The following is a 12,500-nucleotide window of genomic DNA, read 5'->3' on the forward strand; positions in this document are numbered from 1 at the left end:
GTGTGTGTGTGTGTGTGTGTTTCTGCTCTATAGCCGTGCACTAGGAGGGCTTGATGAAGAACCTCCCCCCCACAGTCAGGGTGCCATGCGGTCAGGCCAGCACAGCGGTCACATTACGGTCAGCGTGCACAAACACAGTCTAACCTCTTCCCCGCCGGCCTAGTGGCCCCCCCCCGCGTCCACAGAGACACACAGAGACAGAGAAAGAACAGAGTTAACATCCTACAGATCACCTCTGACCTCTAATCTCCTGACCTCAAGCATTCACAAAGCACCTCAGAGTGCTGATCTAGAATCAGGTCTTAATTCATTATAATCTGATCCTAGTTCAGACTGCTGAGCTCAGAACCTGTCGACACCCAGGTATCCTAACTCTGCCTCCTCCGACCTCTCCAGACCAGGAAGTGGATATGATATAGAAGATATGTTATAGATGATTTCTTATATCTTTCTTCTGTGCATGAAAACTACAGTGTCTTCACAATGTATTCATACCCCTTTCACTTATTCCACATTTTGTTGTGTTACAGCCTGAATTCAAAATGGACTAAATATTTTTTTTTGTTTTTATCTCACTCATCTTATTTATTAATTAACCTTTATTTTACTAGGCAAGTCAGTTAATTAAGAACAAATTCTTATTTTCAATGACGGCCTAGGAACAGTGGGTTAGCTGCACACAATACCCCATTAATTACATTTCTGCAAATGTATTGAAAATGAAAAACAGAAATATCTCATTTACATAAGTATTCAGACCCCTGAACTGTGATGATTTCTGGGTAAGTATCTAAGAGCTTCGCAAACATGTATTTTACAATATTTTAAATTATTCAAGTACTGACAAGTTGGTTGTTGATCATTGCCAGACAGACATTTTCATGTCTTGCCATAGATTTTCAAGCTGATTGAAGTCAAAACTGTAACTCGGCCACTCAGGAACATTCAATGTCTTCTTGGTAAGCAACTCCAGTGTAGATTTGGCCTTGTGTTTTAGCTTAATTGTCCTGCTTAAAAGGTACATTTGTCTCCTAGTGTCTGTTGGAAAGCAGACTGAACCAGGTTTCAGCTAGGATTTTGCCTGTGCTTAGCTACATTTTTTTTATCCTAAAAAAACTCCCTAGTCCTTGCCAATGACAAGCATACCTATAACATGATGCAGCCGCCACTATGAGATTGGTGATGTGTTGTGTTGGATTTTCAGCCAAACATAACGCTTTGTATTCAGGACATAAAGTTTGTTTTGTTGCCATTTTTATTACTGTATTATTTATTATTAATTTTTTACTTTAGTGCCTCGTTGCAAACAGGATGCATGTTTTGGAATATTTTTATTCTGTTCAGGCTTCCTTCTTTTCCCTCTGTCATTTAGGTTAATATTGTGGAGTAACTACCATGTTGTTGATCCATCCTCAGTTCTCTCCTATCAGAGTCAATAAACTCTGTAACTGTTTTAAAGTCACCATTGTTCTCATGGTGAAATCCCTAAGCGGTTTCCTTCCTCTCCGGCAACTGAGTTAGGAAGGACGCCTGTATCTTTGTAGTGACTGGGTGTATTGATACGCCATCCAAAGCATAGTTAATAACTTCACTGTGCACAAAGGGATATTCAACGTCTGTTTTTTTCCCCCTTTACCAATAGGTACCCTTTGTGAGGCATTGTAAAACCTCCCTGGTCTTTGTGATTGAATCTGTGTTTGAAATTCACTGTTCAACTGAGGGACCTTACAGATAATTGTACGTGTGAGGGGTACAGAGATGAGGTAGTCATTCAACAATCATGTTAAACACCATTATTGTACACAGAAAGTCCACGGGACTTATTATGTGATTTGTGAAGCACATTTTTACTCTTTAATTTATTTAGGCTCCTCGTCATAACAAAGGGGTTGAATAGTTACTGACCTTATTGAATACTTATTGATATTTATTATACTTAAGACATTTCTGCTTTACATGTTTAATTAACTTGTGAAACATTTCTAAAAACAGAATTCCACGTTGACATTATGGGGTATTGTGTGTAGGCCAGTGAAACAACACCTCGATTTAATCCACTGTAAATTCAGCCTGTAACAACAACAACATGTGGAAAAAGTCAAATGGTTGTTTACATTAATAAAATAAACCATAGTAGATTATATATAAATGGTAACATGTTATGAGCCGTTGATACACGTTTTACTCATGGTGAATGCAGCCTCACCTTGCTCATCTTACTCTTGCTGTCAGCGGTCAGGAAAGACATGTTGTTGATCTCATTCATTACCACAAAGTTTTGCTCCTCACGCTTGAAGTTCTGAAATGCAGGGAAGGAGAAAAGGGAATGAATAAGGGAGAGAAAGGGAGAGAAACAGAGAGAAAGGGAGAGAAACAGAGAGAAAGGGAGAGAAACAGAGAGAAAGGGAGAGAAACAGAGAGAAAGGGAGAGGAACAGAGAGAAAGGGAGAGAAACAGAGAGAAAGGGAGAGGAACAGAGAGAAAGGGAGAGAAACAGAGAGAAAGGGAGAGAAACAGAGAGAAAGGGAGAGGAACAGAGAGAAAGGGAGAGGAACAGAGAGAAAGGGAGAGAAACAGAGAGAAAGGGAGAGGAACAGAGAGAAAGGGAGAGGAACAGAGAGAAAGGGAGAGGAACAGAGAGAAAGGGAGAGGAACAGAGAGAAAGGGAGAGGAGTAACCTCACAAGTTAAATTGCTATTGATAATAGCGACATAGGAGTCACTCAGAGTGCAGCACTGGGATGGGAATCTCCATTGCACTCTTCCAATGGTTACACACGCCACTAATAAATAGAACCCTCCTTCAGGAGAAAAGTTATTAGAAGTCATGAACCACGATCACACCACGTACGACTGGTCCAATACTTAGAGTACTTCCGTCATGAGGTTAGCTCCTCCGTGGATAACATAGCTATGAAGTAGACTTCTTCATACCTACCGCCACTACAATAGTGGAAGACAGTGACTGGTAGTAAAACTACTACAGACTCCCTCAACACCAATTCTGACTGACCTCCAGGCATTGACCTGAAAATTACCTGACTACGTCAGACTCATATTTTTTTAAATTTTTTTATTTTACCTTTATTTAACTAGGCAAGTCAGTTAAGAACAAATTCTTATTTTCAATGACGGCCTAGGAACAGTGGGTCAGGGGCAGAACGACAGGTTTGTCAGCTCGGGGGTTTGAACTTGCAACCTTCCGGTTACTAGTCCAATGCTCTAACCACTAGGCTACCCTGCCGCCCCCATTCTGAGCAAGTTGTAATCTGCCAGGATACTTGGTTTCCTTCCCTTGACATGTGCGCTTGTGTAAGCATAAACGCACATGCACAACGGAACATCCCATTAGGATTGATGCTAGGATCACTTAACCTCTTGAAACTAGGGGGCACTATTTTTATTTTTGGAAAAATAACACCTATTTCTCAGGACCAGATGCTAGAATATGCATATAATTGACAGCTTAGGATAGAAAAGACTCTAAAGTTTCAAAACTGTCAAAATATTGTCTGTGAGTATAACATAACTGATACTGCAGGCGAAACTCTGAGGAAAATCCAATCAGGAAGTGCCTCTTATTTTGAAACCGTTGTGTTCCTATGCATCCCTATTGGCCATTGAAAGGGATATCAACCAGATTCCTTTTTCTACGTATTCCCTAAGGTGTCTACAGCCTTTAGATGTAGTTTCAGGCCTTTATGTTGAAGAATGAGCGTAAACGACTACATTGCGTGAGTGGCCAGCTGAGGGCTCTTGCGTAAAAGACAGAGGTACTCATTTTTCCTCTCGCTCCTACTGAAAAGCCAATTGTCCCAGTTGATATATTATCGAATAGATATTTGAAAAACACCTTGAGGATTGATTATAAAAAAACGTTTGCCATGTTTCTGTCGATATTATGGATATAATTTGGAATTTCCGGTGGATTTCTCAACATAACGTGACAAACAAATGGAGGTATTTGGGTATAAAAATATCTTTATGGAACAAAAGGAACATTTGCTGTCTAACTGGGAGTCTCGTGAGTGAAAACATCCGAAGATCATCAAAGGTAAACGGTTAATTTGATTGCTTTTCTGATTTTCGTGACCAGGCTTCCTGCTGCTAGCTGGACATAATGCTATGCTAGGCTATCGATAAACTTACACAACCAAACGCTTGTTTAGAATGCATAAGATACTTTATTTACGATAGCGCAGCTTCGCCTTATGTTCCTCAGTCTTCCCGCTCCTTCACTCAAACACAACCCTTTTCTTTTGTGTAACCAGCTGTCATATCTGTTCCGCCCGCTAGGGACGTTTTCCTTTATGACGTAACTTGTAATCAAGGTATGATTAATTGTGTGTAATTCTGTGTGATTAGTTAGGTATTTAGTAAATAAATAATTCAATCCAATTTTGTATTGCTGATTCAACTTGTTAGCCAGGGTTCGTGAAGAAGAATTTACAACTTTCAGATGAGACTGAATTAAGGTGACAATTAATATTGACTGCTATTGATGTAAAATATTACTAGGTCTTTAAGAGTTTATTCGGAAGATAACATCTCTATAAATATTATTTTGTGGTGCTCCGACTCCCTAGTTAATTACATTTACATGATTAGCTCAATCAGGTAATATTAATTACGGAGAAATTATTTTATAGAATAGCATGTCATATCACTTAATCCGGCATAGCCAAAGACACGACACTGCCTATACCACAACCCCACGGCCACCATGGGGCACTCTGTTCACAACGTTGACATCAGCAAACCGCTCACCCACACGACACAATACACACGGTCTGCAGTTGTGAGGCCGGCATTCTCTAATTCTCTAAAACGACGTTGGAGTCGGCTTATGGTAGAGAAATTAACAATAAATTATCTGGCAACAGCTCTGGTGGACATTCCTGCAGTCAGCATACCAAAAACTTGAGGTATCTGTGTTGTATAGACAAAACTGCACATTTTAGAGAGGCCTTTTATTGTCCCTCAGCACAAGGTGCACCTGTGCAATAATCATGCTGTTTAATTAGCTTCTTGGTATTCCACCACCTGTCAGGTGGATGGATTTTCTTGGCAAAGGAGAAATGGGATGGTGGTTGGGTGTGGGTGTCTGTGTGTTAAAGGAGGTAGGGGCACACTCACATGAGACTTGGACCAGAAGATGAACACCTCTCCAACCATCCTGAAGAGTTCCTCAGCATCTGGGTCTGGACAGGTCAACCATCGAGCCCTGAACAACAAGAAAAGGGTCAGGTGTATTTTGTGTGTGTGATTGTGTGTGTGATTGTGTGTGTGATTGTGTGTGTGATTTTGTGTGTGATTGTGTGTGTGATTTTGTGTGTGATTGTGTGTGTGATTGTGTGTGTGATTGTGTGTGTGATTGTGTGTGTGATTTTGTGTGTGATTGCGTGTGTGATTGCGTGTGTGATTGTGTGTGTGATTGTGTGTGTGATTTTGTGTGTGATTGTGTGTGCGTGCACGTGTTGGTTTATGACTCCACAGTACCTGTTGTTATCCACATATCGGATCAGTAGAGGGTACAGAGCGTAGAGGTCTCTGCAGAGAACAGCAAACTCATCCCTAATGGTTCCTTCCTCACTGTCCACCTCAGACTTCCCCTCCAGTCTCAGCTGCTCCTCCTCAGCCACTACCTTCCCACTGCGTTTCTTCAGTTTCTCCATGGTCGGGATGAAATGAGACTTCAACATCTCAGGCTTGGCCCTGCTAACGATGGGCTGGGCAAACACTGGACAAGTAGCAGGCAGAACACACAGGGCCCATTGTTGAAAGGTCGTTACTCAACGCCCATAGAAAAGCAAGGTTAGCAACAATTGATCTCTGAACACATAACCATGAACTGAAAACGACATAATTTCTAAAACAAAACATCTCCCCACCAACCAGCCAGTCATCTCCCTCTCCTCCCCCCACCAACCAGCCAGTCATCCCCCTCTCCTCTCCTCCCCCCACCAACCAGCCAGTCATCTCCCTCTCCTCTCCTCCCCCCACCAACCAGCCAGTCATCTCCCTCTCCTCTCCTCCTCCCACCAACCAGCCAGTCATCTCCCTCTCCTCCCCCCACCAACCAGCCAGTCATCCCCCTCTCCTCTCCTCCCCCCACCAACCAGCCAGTCATCTCCCTCTCCTCTCCTCCTCCCACCAACCAGCCAGTCATCTCCCTCTCCTCCCCCCACCAACCAGCCAGTCATCTCCCTCTCCTCTCCTCTCCTCCCCCCACCAACCAGCCAGTCATCTCCCTCTCCTCTCCTCTCCTCCCCCCACCAACCAGCCAATCATCTCCCTCTCCTCCCCCCACCAACCAGCCAGTCATCTCCCTCTCCTCTCCTCTCCTCTCCTCCCCCCACCAACCAGCCAGTCATCTCCCTCTCCTCTCCTCCTCCCACCAACCAGCCAGTCATCTCCCTCTCCTCCCCCCACCAACCAGCCAGTCATCTCCCTCTCCTCTCCTCTCCTCCCCCCACCAACCAGCCAGTCATCTCCCTCTCCTCTCCTCTCCTCTCCTCCCCCCACCAACCAGCAAATCATCTCCCTCTCCTCCCCCCACCAACCAGCCAGTCATCTCCCTCTCCTCTCCTCTCCTCTCCTCCCCCCACCAACCAGCCAGTCATCTCCCTCTCCTCTCCTCCTCCCACCAACCAGCCAGTCATCTCCCCTCCTCCCTCTCCTCCCCCCACCAACCAGCCAGTCATCTCCCTCTCCTCTCCTCTCCTCCCCCCACCAACCAGCCAGTCATCTCCCTCTCCTCTCCTCTCCTCTCCTCCCCCCACCAACCAGCCAGTCATCTCCCTCTCCTCTCCCCACCAACCAGCCAGTCATCTCCCTCTCCTCTCCTCCCCCCACCAACCAGCCAGTCATCTCCCTCTCCTCCCCCCACCAACCAGCCAGTCATCTCCCTCTCCTCTCCTCTCCTGCCCCCACCAACCAGCCAGTCATCTCCCTCTCCTCCCCCCACCAACCAGCCAGTCACCTCCCTCTCCTCCCCCCACCAACCAGCCAGTCATCTCCCTCTCCTCCCCCCACCAACCAGCCAGTCATCTCCCTCTCCTCCCCCCACCAACCAGCCAGTCATCTCCCTCTCCTCTCCTACCCCCACCAACCAACCAGACAGTCATCTCCCTCTCCTCCCCCCACCAACCAGCCAGTCATCTCCCTCTCTTCCCCCCACCAACCAGCCAGTCATCTCCCTCTTCCCCCCACCAACCAGCCAGTCATCTCCCTCTCCTCTCCTCCCCCAACCAACTAGCCAGTAATCTCCCTCTCCTCCCCCCACCAACCAGCCAGTTATCTCCCTCTCCTCCCCCCACCAACCAGCCAGTCATCTCCATCTCCTCCCCCCACCAACCAGCCAGTCATCTCCCTCTCCTCCCTCCACCAACCAGCCAGTCATCTCCCTCTCCTCCCCCCACCAACCAGCCAGTCATCCCCCCCCCCCACCAACCTGCCAGGCGTTTCATCCAGGAGGCTTCGTCTATCCCCAGATTATTCACCACTATCTTCATGATGTTGCCCAGCAACTGGTTGAGTTGTTCTGAGGTGACGTCAGTACAGAGCTGACCGTCCAGGTCGGGGTAGTTCTCCAGACCTCTTTCCCACCAACGGGGAAGGTAGTTACACAGCATGGGCAGGGTGATCTCGATAACGTGGGGCATCTCAGTGTAGCGAGCCCCTGACTCTGCCAGGTCCCCGATCTCCTTCATCAGGACATCTAGCTCTGGGATGTCCGTACACAGCTCCTCTACTTGGTTGGGCAGGCCCAGGACTGGCAGGGGTAGAGAGATGAGGGGGGGGGGAAGAGAAGGAGGGGGGGGAGGAGAAGGAGGACAGGGTGGAGAAGGAGGACAGGGTGGAGAAGTAGGACGGGGAGGAGAAGGAGGAAGGGGAGGAGAAGGAGGACAGGGTGGAGAAGGAGGACGGGGAGGAGAAGGAGGGGGGGAGGAGAAGGAGGACAGGGTGGAGAAGGAGGACAGGGTGGAGAAGTAGGACGGGGAGGAGAAGGAGGAAGGGGAGGAGAAGGAGGACAGGGTGGAGAAGGAGGACGGGGAGGAGAAGGAGGAAGGGGAGGAGAAGGAGGATGGGGTGGAGAAGGAGGACAGGGTGGAGAAGTAGGACGGGAGGAGAAGGAGGACAGGGTGGAGAAGTAGGACGGGGAGGAGAAGGAGGAAGGGGAGGAGAAGGAGGACGGGGTGTTTGGTGTTTATACTTGCGTACTATTGTTTGTACAGAACGTAGTACCTTCAGGCGTTTGGAAATTGCTCCCAAGGATGAACCAGACTTGTGGATGTCTACAATTTATTTTCTGAAGTCTTGGCTGATTTCTTTTGATTTTCCCATGATGTCAAGCAAAGAGGCACTGAGTTTAAAGAAAGGCATTGAAATACATCCTCAGGTACACCTCCAATTGACTAAAATGATGTCAATTAGCCTATCAGAAACTTCTAAAGCCATGACATAATTTTCATGAATTTTCCAAGCTGTTTAATTAAAGGCACAGTCAACTTAGCGTAAGGAAACTTCTGACCCACTGGAATTGTGATACAGTGAATTATAAGTGAAATAATCTGTCTTGTGTCATGCACAAAGTAGATGTCCTAACCGACTTGCCAAAACTATAGTTTGTTCACAAGAAATGTGTGGAGTGGTTGAAGAACAAGTTTTAATGACACCAACCTAAGTGTATGTAAACTTCCGACTTCAACTGTATATAGATAGAGAGACAGAAATATATACATAGATAGAGAGACAGATATAGAGAGACAGATATAGATAGAGAGACAGATATAGATAGAGAGACAGATATAGAGAGAGAGACAGATAGAGAGACAGATATAGAGAGAGAGACAGATAAAGATAGAGAGACAGATATAGATAGAGAGACAGATAAAGATAGAGAGACAGATAAAGATAGAGAGACAGATATATAGAGAGAGACAGATATAGAGAGACAGATATAGATAGAGAGACAGATATAGAGAGAGAGACAGATAGAGAGACAGATATAGAGAGAGAGACAGATAAAGATAGAGAGACAGATAAAGATAGAGAGACAGATATAGAGAGAGAGACAGATATAGAGAGACAGATATAGATAGAGAGACAGATATAGATTAAGAGACAGATAAAGATAGAGAGACAGATAAAGATAGAGAGACAGATATAGATAGAGAGACAGAAAGATAGAGAGACAGATATAGATAGAGAGACAGATATAGAGAGAGAGACAGATAGAGAGACAGATATAGAGAGAGAGACAGATAAAGATAGAGAGACAGATATAGATAGAGAGACAGATAAAGATAGAGAGACAGATAAAGATAGAGAGACAGATATAGAGAGAGAGACAGATATAGAGAGACAGATATAGATAGAGAGACAGATATAGATTAAGAGACAGATAAAGATAGAGAGACAGATAAAGATAGAGAGACAGATATAGATAGAGAGACAGAAAGATAGAGAGACAGATATAGATAGAGAGACAGATAAAGATAAGAGAGACAGATATAGATTAAGAGACAGATAAAGATAGAGAGACAGATAAAGATAGAGAGACAGATATAGATTAAGAGACAGATAAAGATAGAGAGACAGATAAAGATAGAGAGACAGATATAGATAGAGAGACAGAAAGATAGAGAGACAGATATAGATAGAGAGACAGATATAGAGAGAGAGACAGATAGAGAGACAGATATAGAGAGAGAGACAGATAAAGATAGAGAGACAGATATAGATAGAGAGACAGATAAAGATAGAGAGACAGATATAGATTAAGAGACAGATAAAGATAGAGAGACAGATAAAGATAGAGAGACAGATATAGATAGAGAGACAGATATAGATAGAGAGACAGATATAGATAGAGAGATAGATATAGATAGAGAGACAGATATAGATAGAGAGACAGATATAGATAGAGAGACAGATATAGATAGAGAGACAGATATAGATAGAGAGACATATATAGATTAAGAGACAGATAAAGATAGAGAGACAGATAAAGATAGAGAGACAGAAAGATAGAGAGACAGATATAGATAGAGAGACAGATATAGAGAGAGAGACAGATAGAGAGACAGATATAGAGAGAGAGACAGATAAAGATAGAGAGACAGATATAGATAGAGAGACAGATAAAGATAGAGAGACAGATATAGATTAAGAGACAGATAAAGATAGAGAGACAGATAAAGATAGAGAGACAGATATAGATAGAGAGACAGATATAGATAGAGAGACAGATATAGATAGAGAGATAGATATAGATAGAGAGACAGATAAAGATAGAGAGACAGATATACAGTGCCTTGCGAAAGTATTCGGCCCCCTTGAACTTTGCGACCTTTTGCCACATTTCAGGCTTCAAACATAAAGATATAAAACTGTATTTTTTTGTGAAGAATCAACAACAAGTGGGACACAATCATGAAGTGGAACGACATTTATTGGATATTTCAAACTTTTTTAACAAATCAAAAACTGAAAGATTGGGCGTGCAAAATTATTCAGCCCCTTTACTTTCAGTGCAGCAAACTCTCTCCAGAAGTTCAGTGAGGATCTCTGAATGATCCAATGTTGACCTAAATGACTAATGATGATAAATACAATCCACCTGTGTGTAATCAAGTCTCCGTATAAATGCACCTGCACTGTGATAGTCTCAGAGGTCCGTCAAAAGCGCAGAGAGCATCATGAAGAACAAGGAACACACCAGGCAGGTCCGAGATACTGTTGTGAAGAAGTTTAAAGCCGGATTTGGATACAAAAAGATTTCCCAAGCTTTAAACATCCCAAGGAGCACTGTGCAAGCGATAATATTGAAATGGAAGGAGTATCAGACCACTGCAAATCTACCAAGACCTGGCCGTCCCTCTAAACTTTCAGCTCATACAAGGAGAAGACTGATCAAAGATGCAGCCAAGAGGCCCATGATCACTCTGGATGAACTGCAGAGATCTACAGCTGAGGTGGGAGACTCTGTCCATAGGACAACAATCAGTCGTATATTGCACAAATCTGGCCTTTATGGAAGAGTGGCAAGAAGAAAGGCATTTCTTAAAGATATCCATAAAAAGTGTTGTTTAAAGTTTGCCACAAGCCACCTGGGAGACACACCAAACATGTGGAAGAAGGTGCTCTGGTCAGATGAAACCAAAATTGAACTTTTTGGCAACAATGCAAAACGTTATGTTTGGCGTAAAAGCAACACAGCTGAACACACCATCCCCACTGTCAAACATGGTGGTGGCAGCATCATGGTTTGGGCCTGCTTTTCTTCAGCAGGGACAGGGAGATGGTTAAAATTGATGGGAAGATGGATGGAGCCAAATACAGGACCATTTTGGAAGAAAACCTGATGGAGTATGCAAAAGACCTGAGACTGGGACGGAGATTTGTCTTCCAACAAGACAATGATCCAAAACATAAAGCAAAATCTACAATGGAATGGTTCAAAAATAAACATATCCAGGTGTTAGAATGGCCAAGTCAAAGTCCAGACCTGAATCCAATCGAGAATCTGTGGAAAGAACTGAAAACTGCTGTTCACAAATGCTCTCCATCCAACCTCACTGAGCTCGAGCTGTTTTGCAAGGAGGAATGGGAAAAAATGTCAGTCTCTCGATGTGCAAAACTGATAGAGACATACCCCAAGCGACTTACAGCTGTTATCGCAGCAAAAGGTGGCGCTACAAAGTATTAACTTAAGGGGGCTGAATAATTTTGCACGCCCAATTTTTCAGTTTTTGATTTGTTAAAAAAGTTTGAAATATCCAATAAATGTCGTTCCACTTCATGATTGTGTCCCACTTGTTGTTGATTCTTCACAAAAAAATACAGTTTTATATCTTTATGTTTGAAGCCTGAAATGTGGCAAAAGGTCGCAAAGTTCAAGGGGGCCGAATACTTTCGCAAGGCACTGTAGATAGAGAGACAGATATAGATAGAGAGACAGATATAAATAGAGAGACAGATATAGATAGAGAGACAGATATAGATAGAGAGATAGATATATAGATTTAGATACAGCTATTTCGACATGGAGACACATATTTAGAGACAGACAGGTTTGACTCACTGCCTCTCTCTCTGGGTGTCTTCGTGGTGTACACAGAGTAGGCGTTGTACTCGTTGAGGCCGGGCTCCAGGTAGGCGACAGGCATGGCCGCGGCAAGATTAGCCAGACACTCCCCCAGAGCCGGCCTCTGCCTGTATACAGAAACGACAAAACGCTATTGGTCTGACGCCCATGGACTGCAAAGGGTGTTATAATAACAGAACAGAAACCTGAACAAACAAACATCAGGATCAGCGATAATAACCAGAGACACTATAAACACTAGGCCCACAGGGATAATAACCACTATAAACACTGAGTCCACAGGGATAACAATCACTATAAACACTGAGCCCACAAGGATAATAACCACTATAAACACTGAGCCCACAGGGATAATGACCATTATAAACACTGCGCCCACAGGGATAATA

The 12,500-nt window shown here is 44.1% G+C and overlaps 1 protein-coding gene across 1 annotated transcript in view; it reads right to left on the reverse strand.

Moving 5' to 3' along the window:
* Positions 1-2: 2 nt before the first annotated feature.
* Positions 3-12,500, reverse strand: part of LOC139382922 (ryanodine receptor 1b (skeletal)) — a 290,972-nt gene continuing 278,474 nt past the window's right edge. The window contains exons 65-70 of the mRNA XM_071127194.1: positions 12,088-12,218; positions 7,453-7,773; positions 5,499-5,739; positions 5,136-5,223; positions 2,207-2,299; positions 3-159 (exon numbers count right to left, since the gene is read on the reverse strand). Coding sequence (XP_070983295.1) covers positions 109-159; positions 2,207-2,299; positions 5,136-5,223; positions 5,499-5,739; positions 7,453-7,773; positions 12,088-12,218 — 925 coding nt within the window. The 3' untranslated portion in view covers positions 3-108. The remainder of the gene's footprint in view (positions 160-2,206; positions 2,300-5,135; positions 5,224-5,498; positions 5,740-7,452; positions 7,774-12,087; positions 12,219-12,500) is intronic.

Source organism: Oncorhynchus clarkii, chromosome 24 (assembly GCF_045791955.1).
Source record: "Oncorhynchus clarkii lewisi isolate Uvic-CL-2024 chromosome 24, UVic_Ocla_1.0, whole genome shotgun sequence".
In the NCBI taxonomy this organism is placed as follows: domain Eukaryota; kingdom Metazoa; phylum Chordata; class Actinopteri; order Salmoniformes; family Salmonidae; genus Oncorhynchus; species Oncorhynchus clarkii.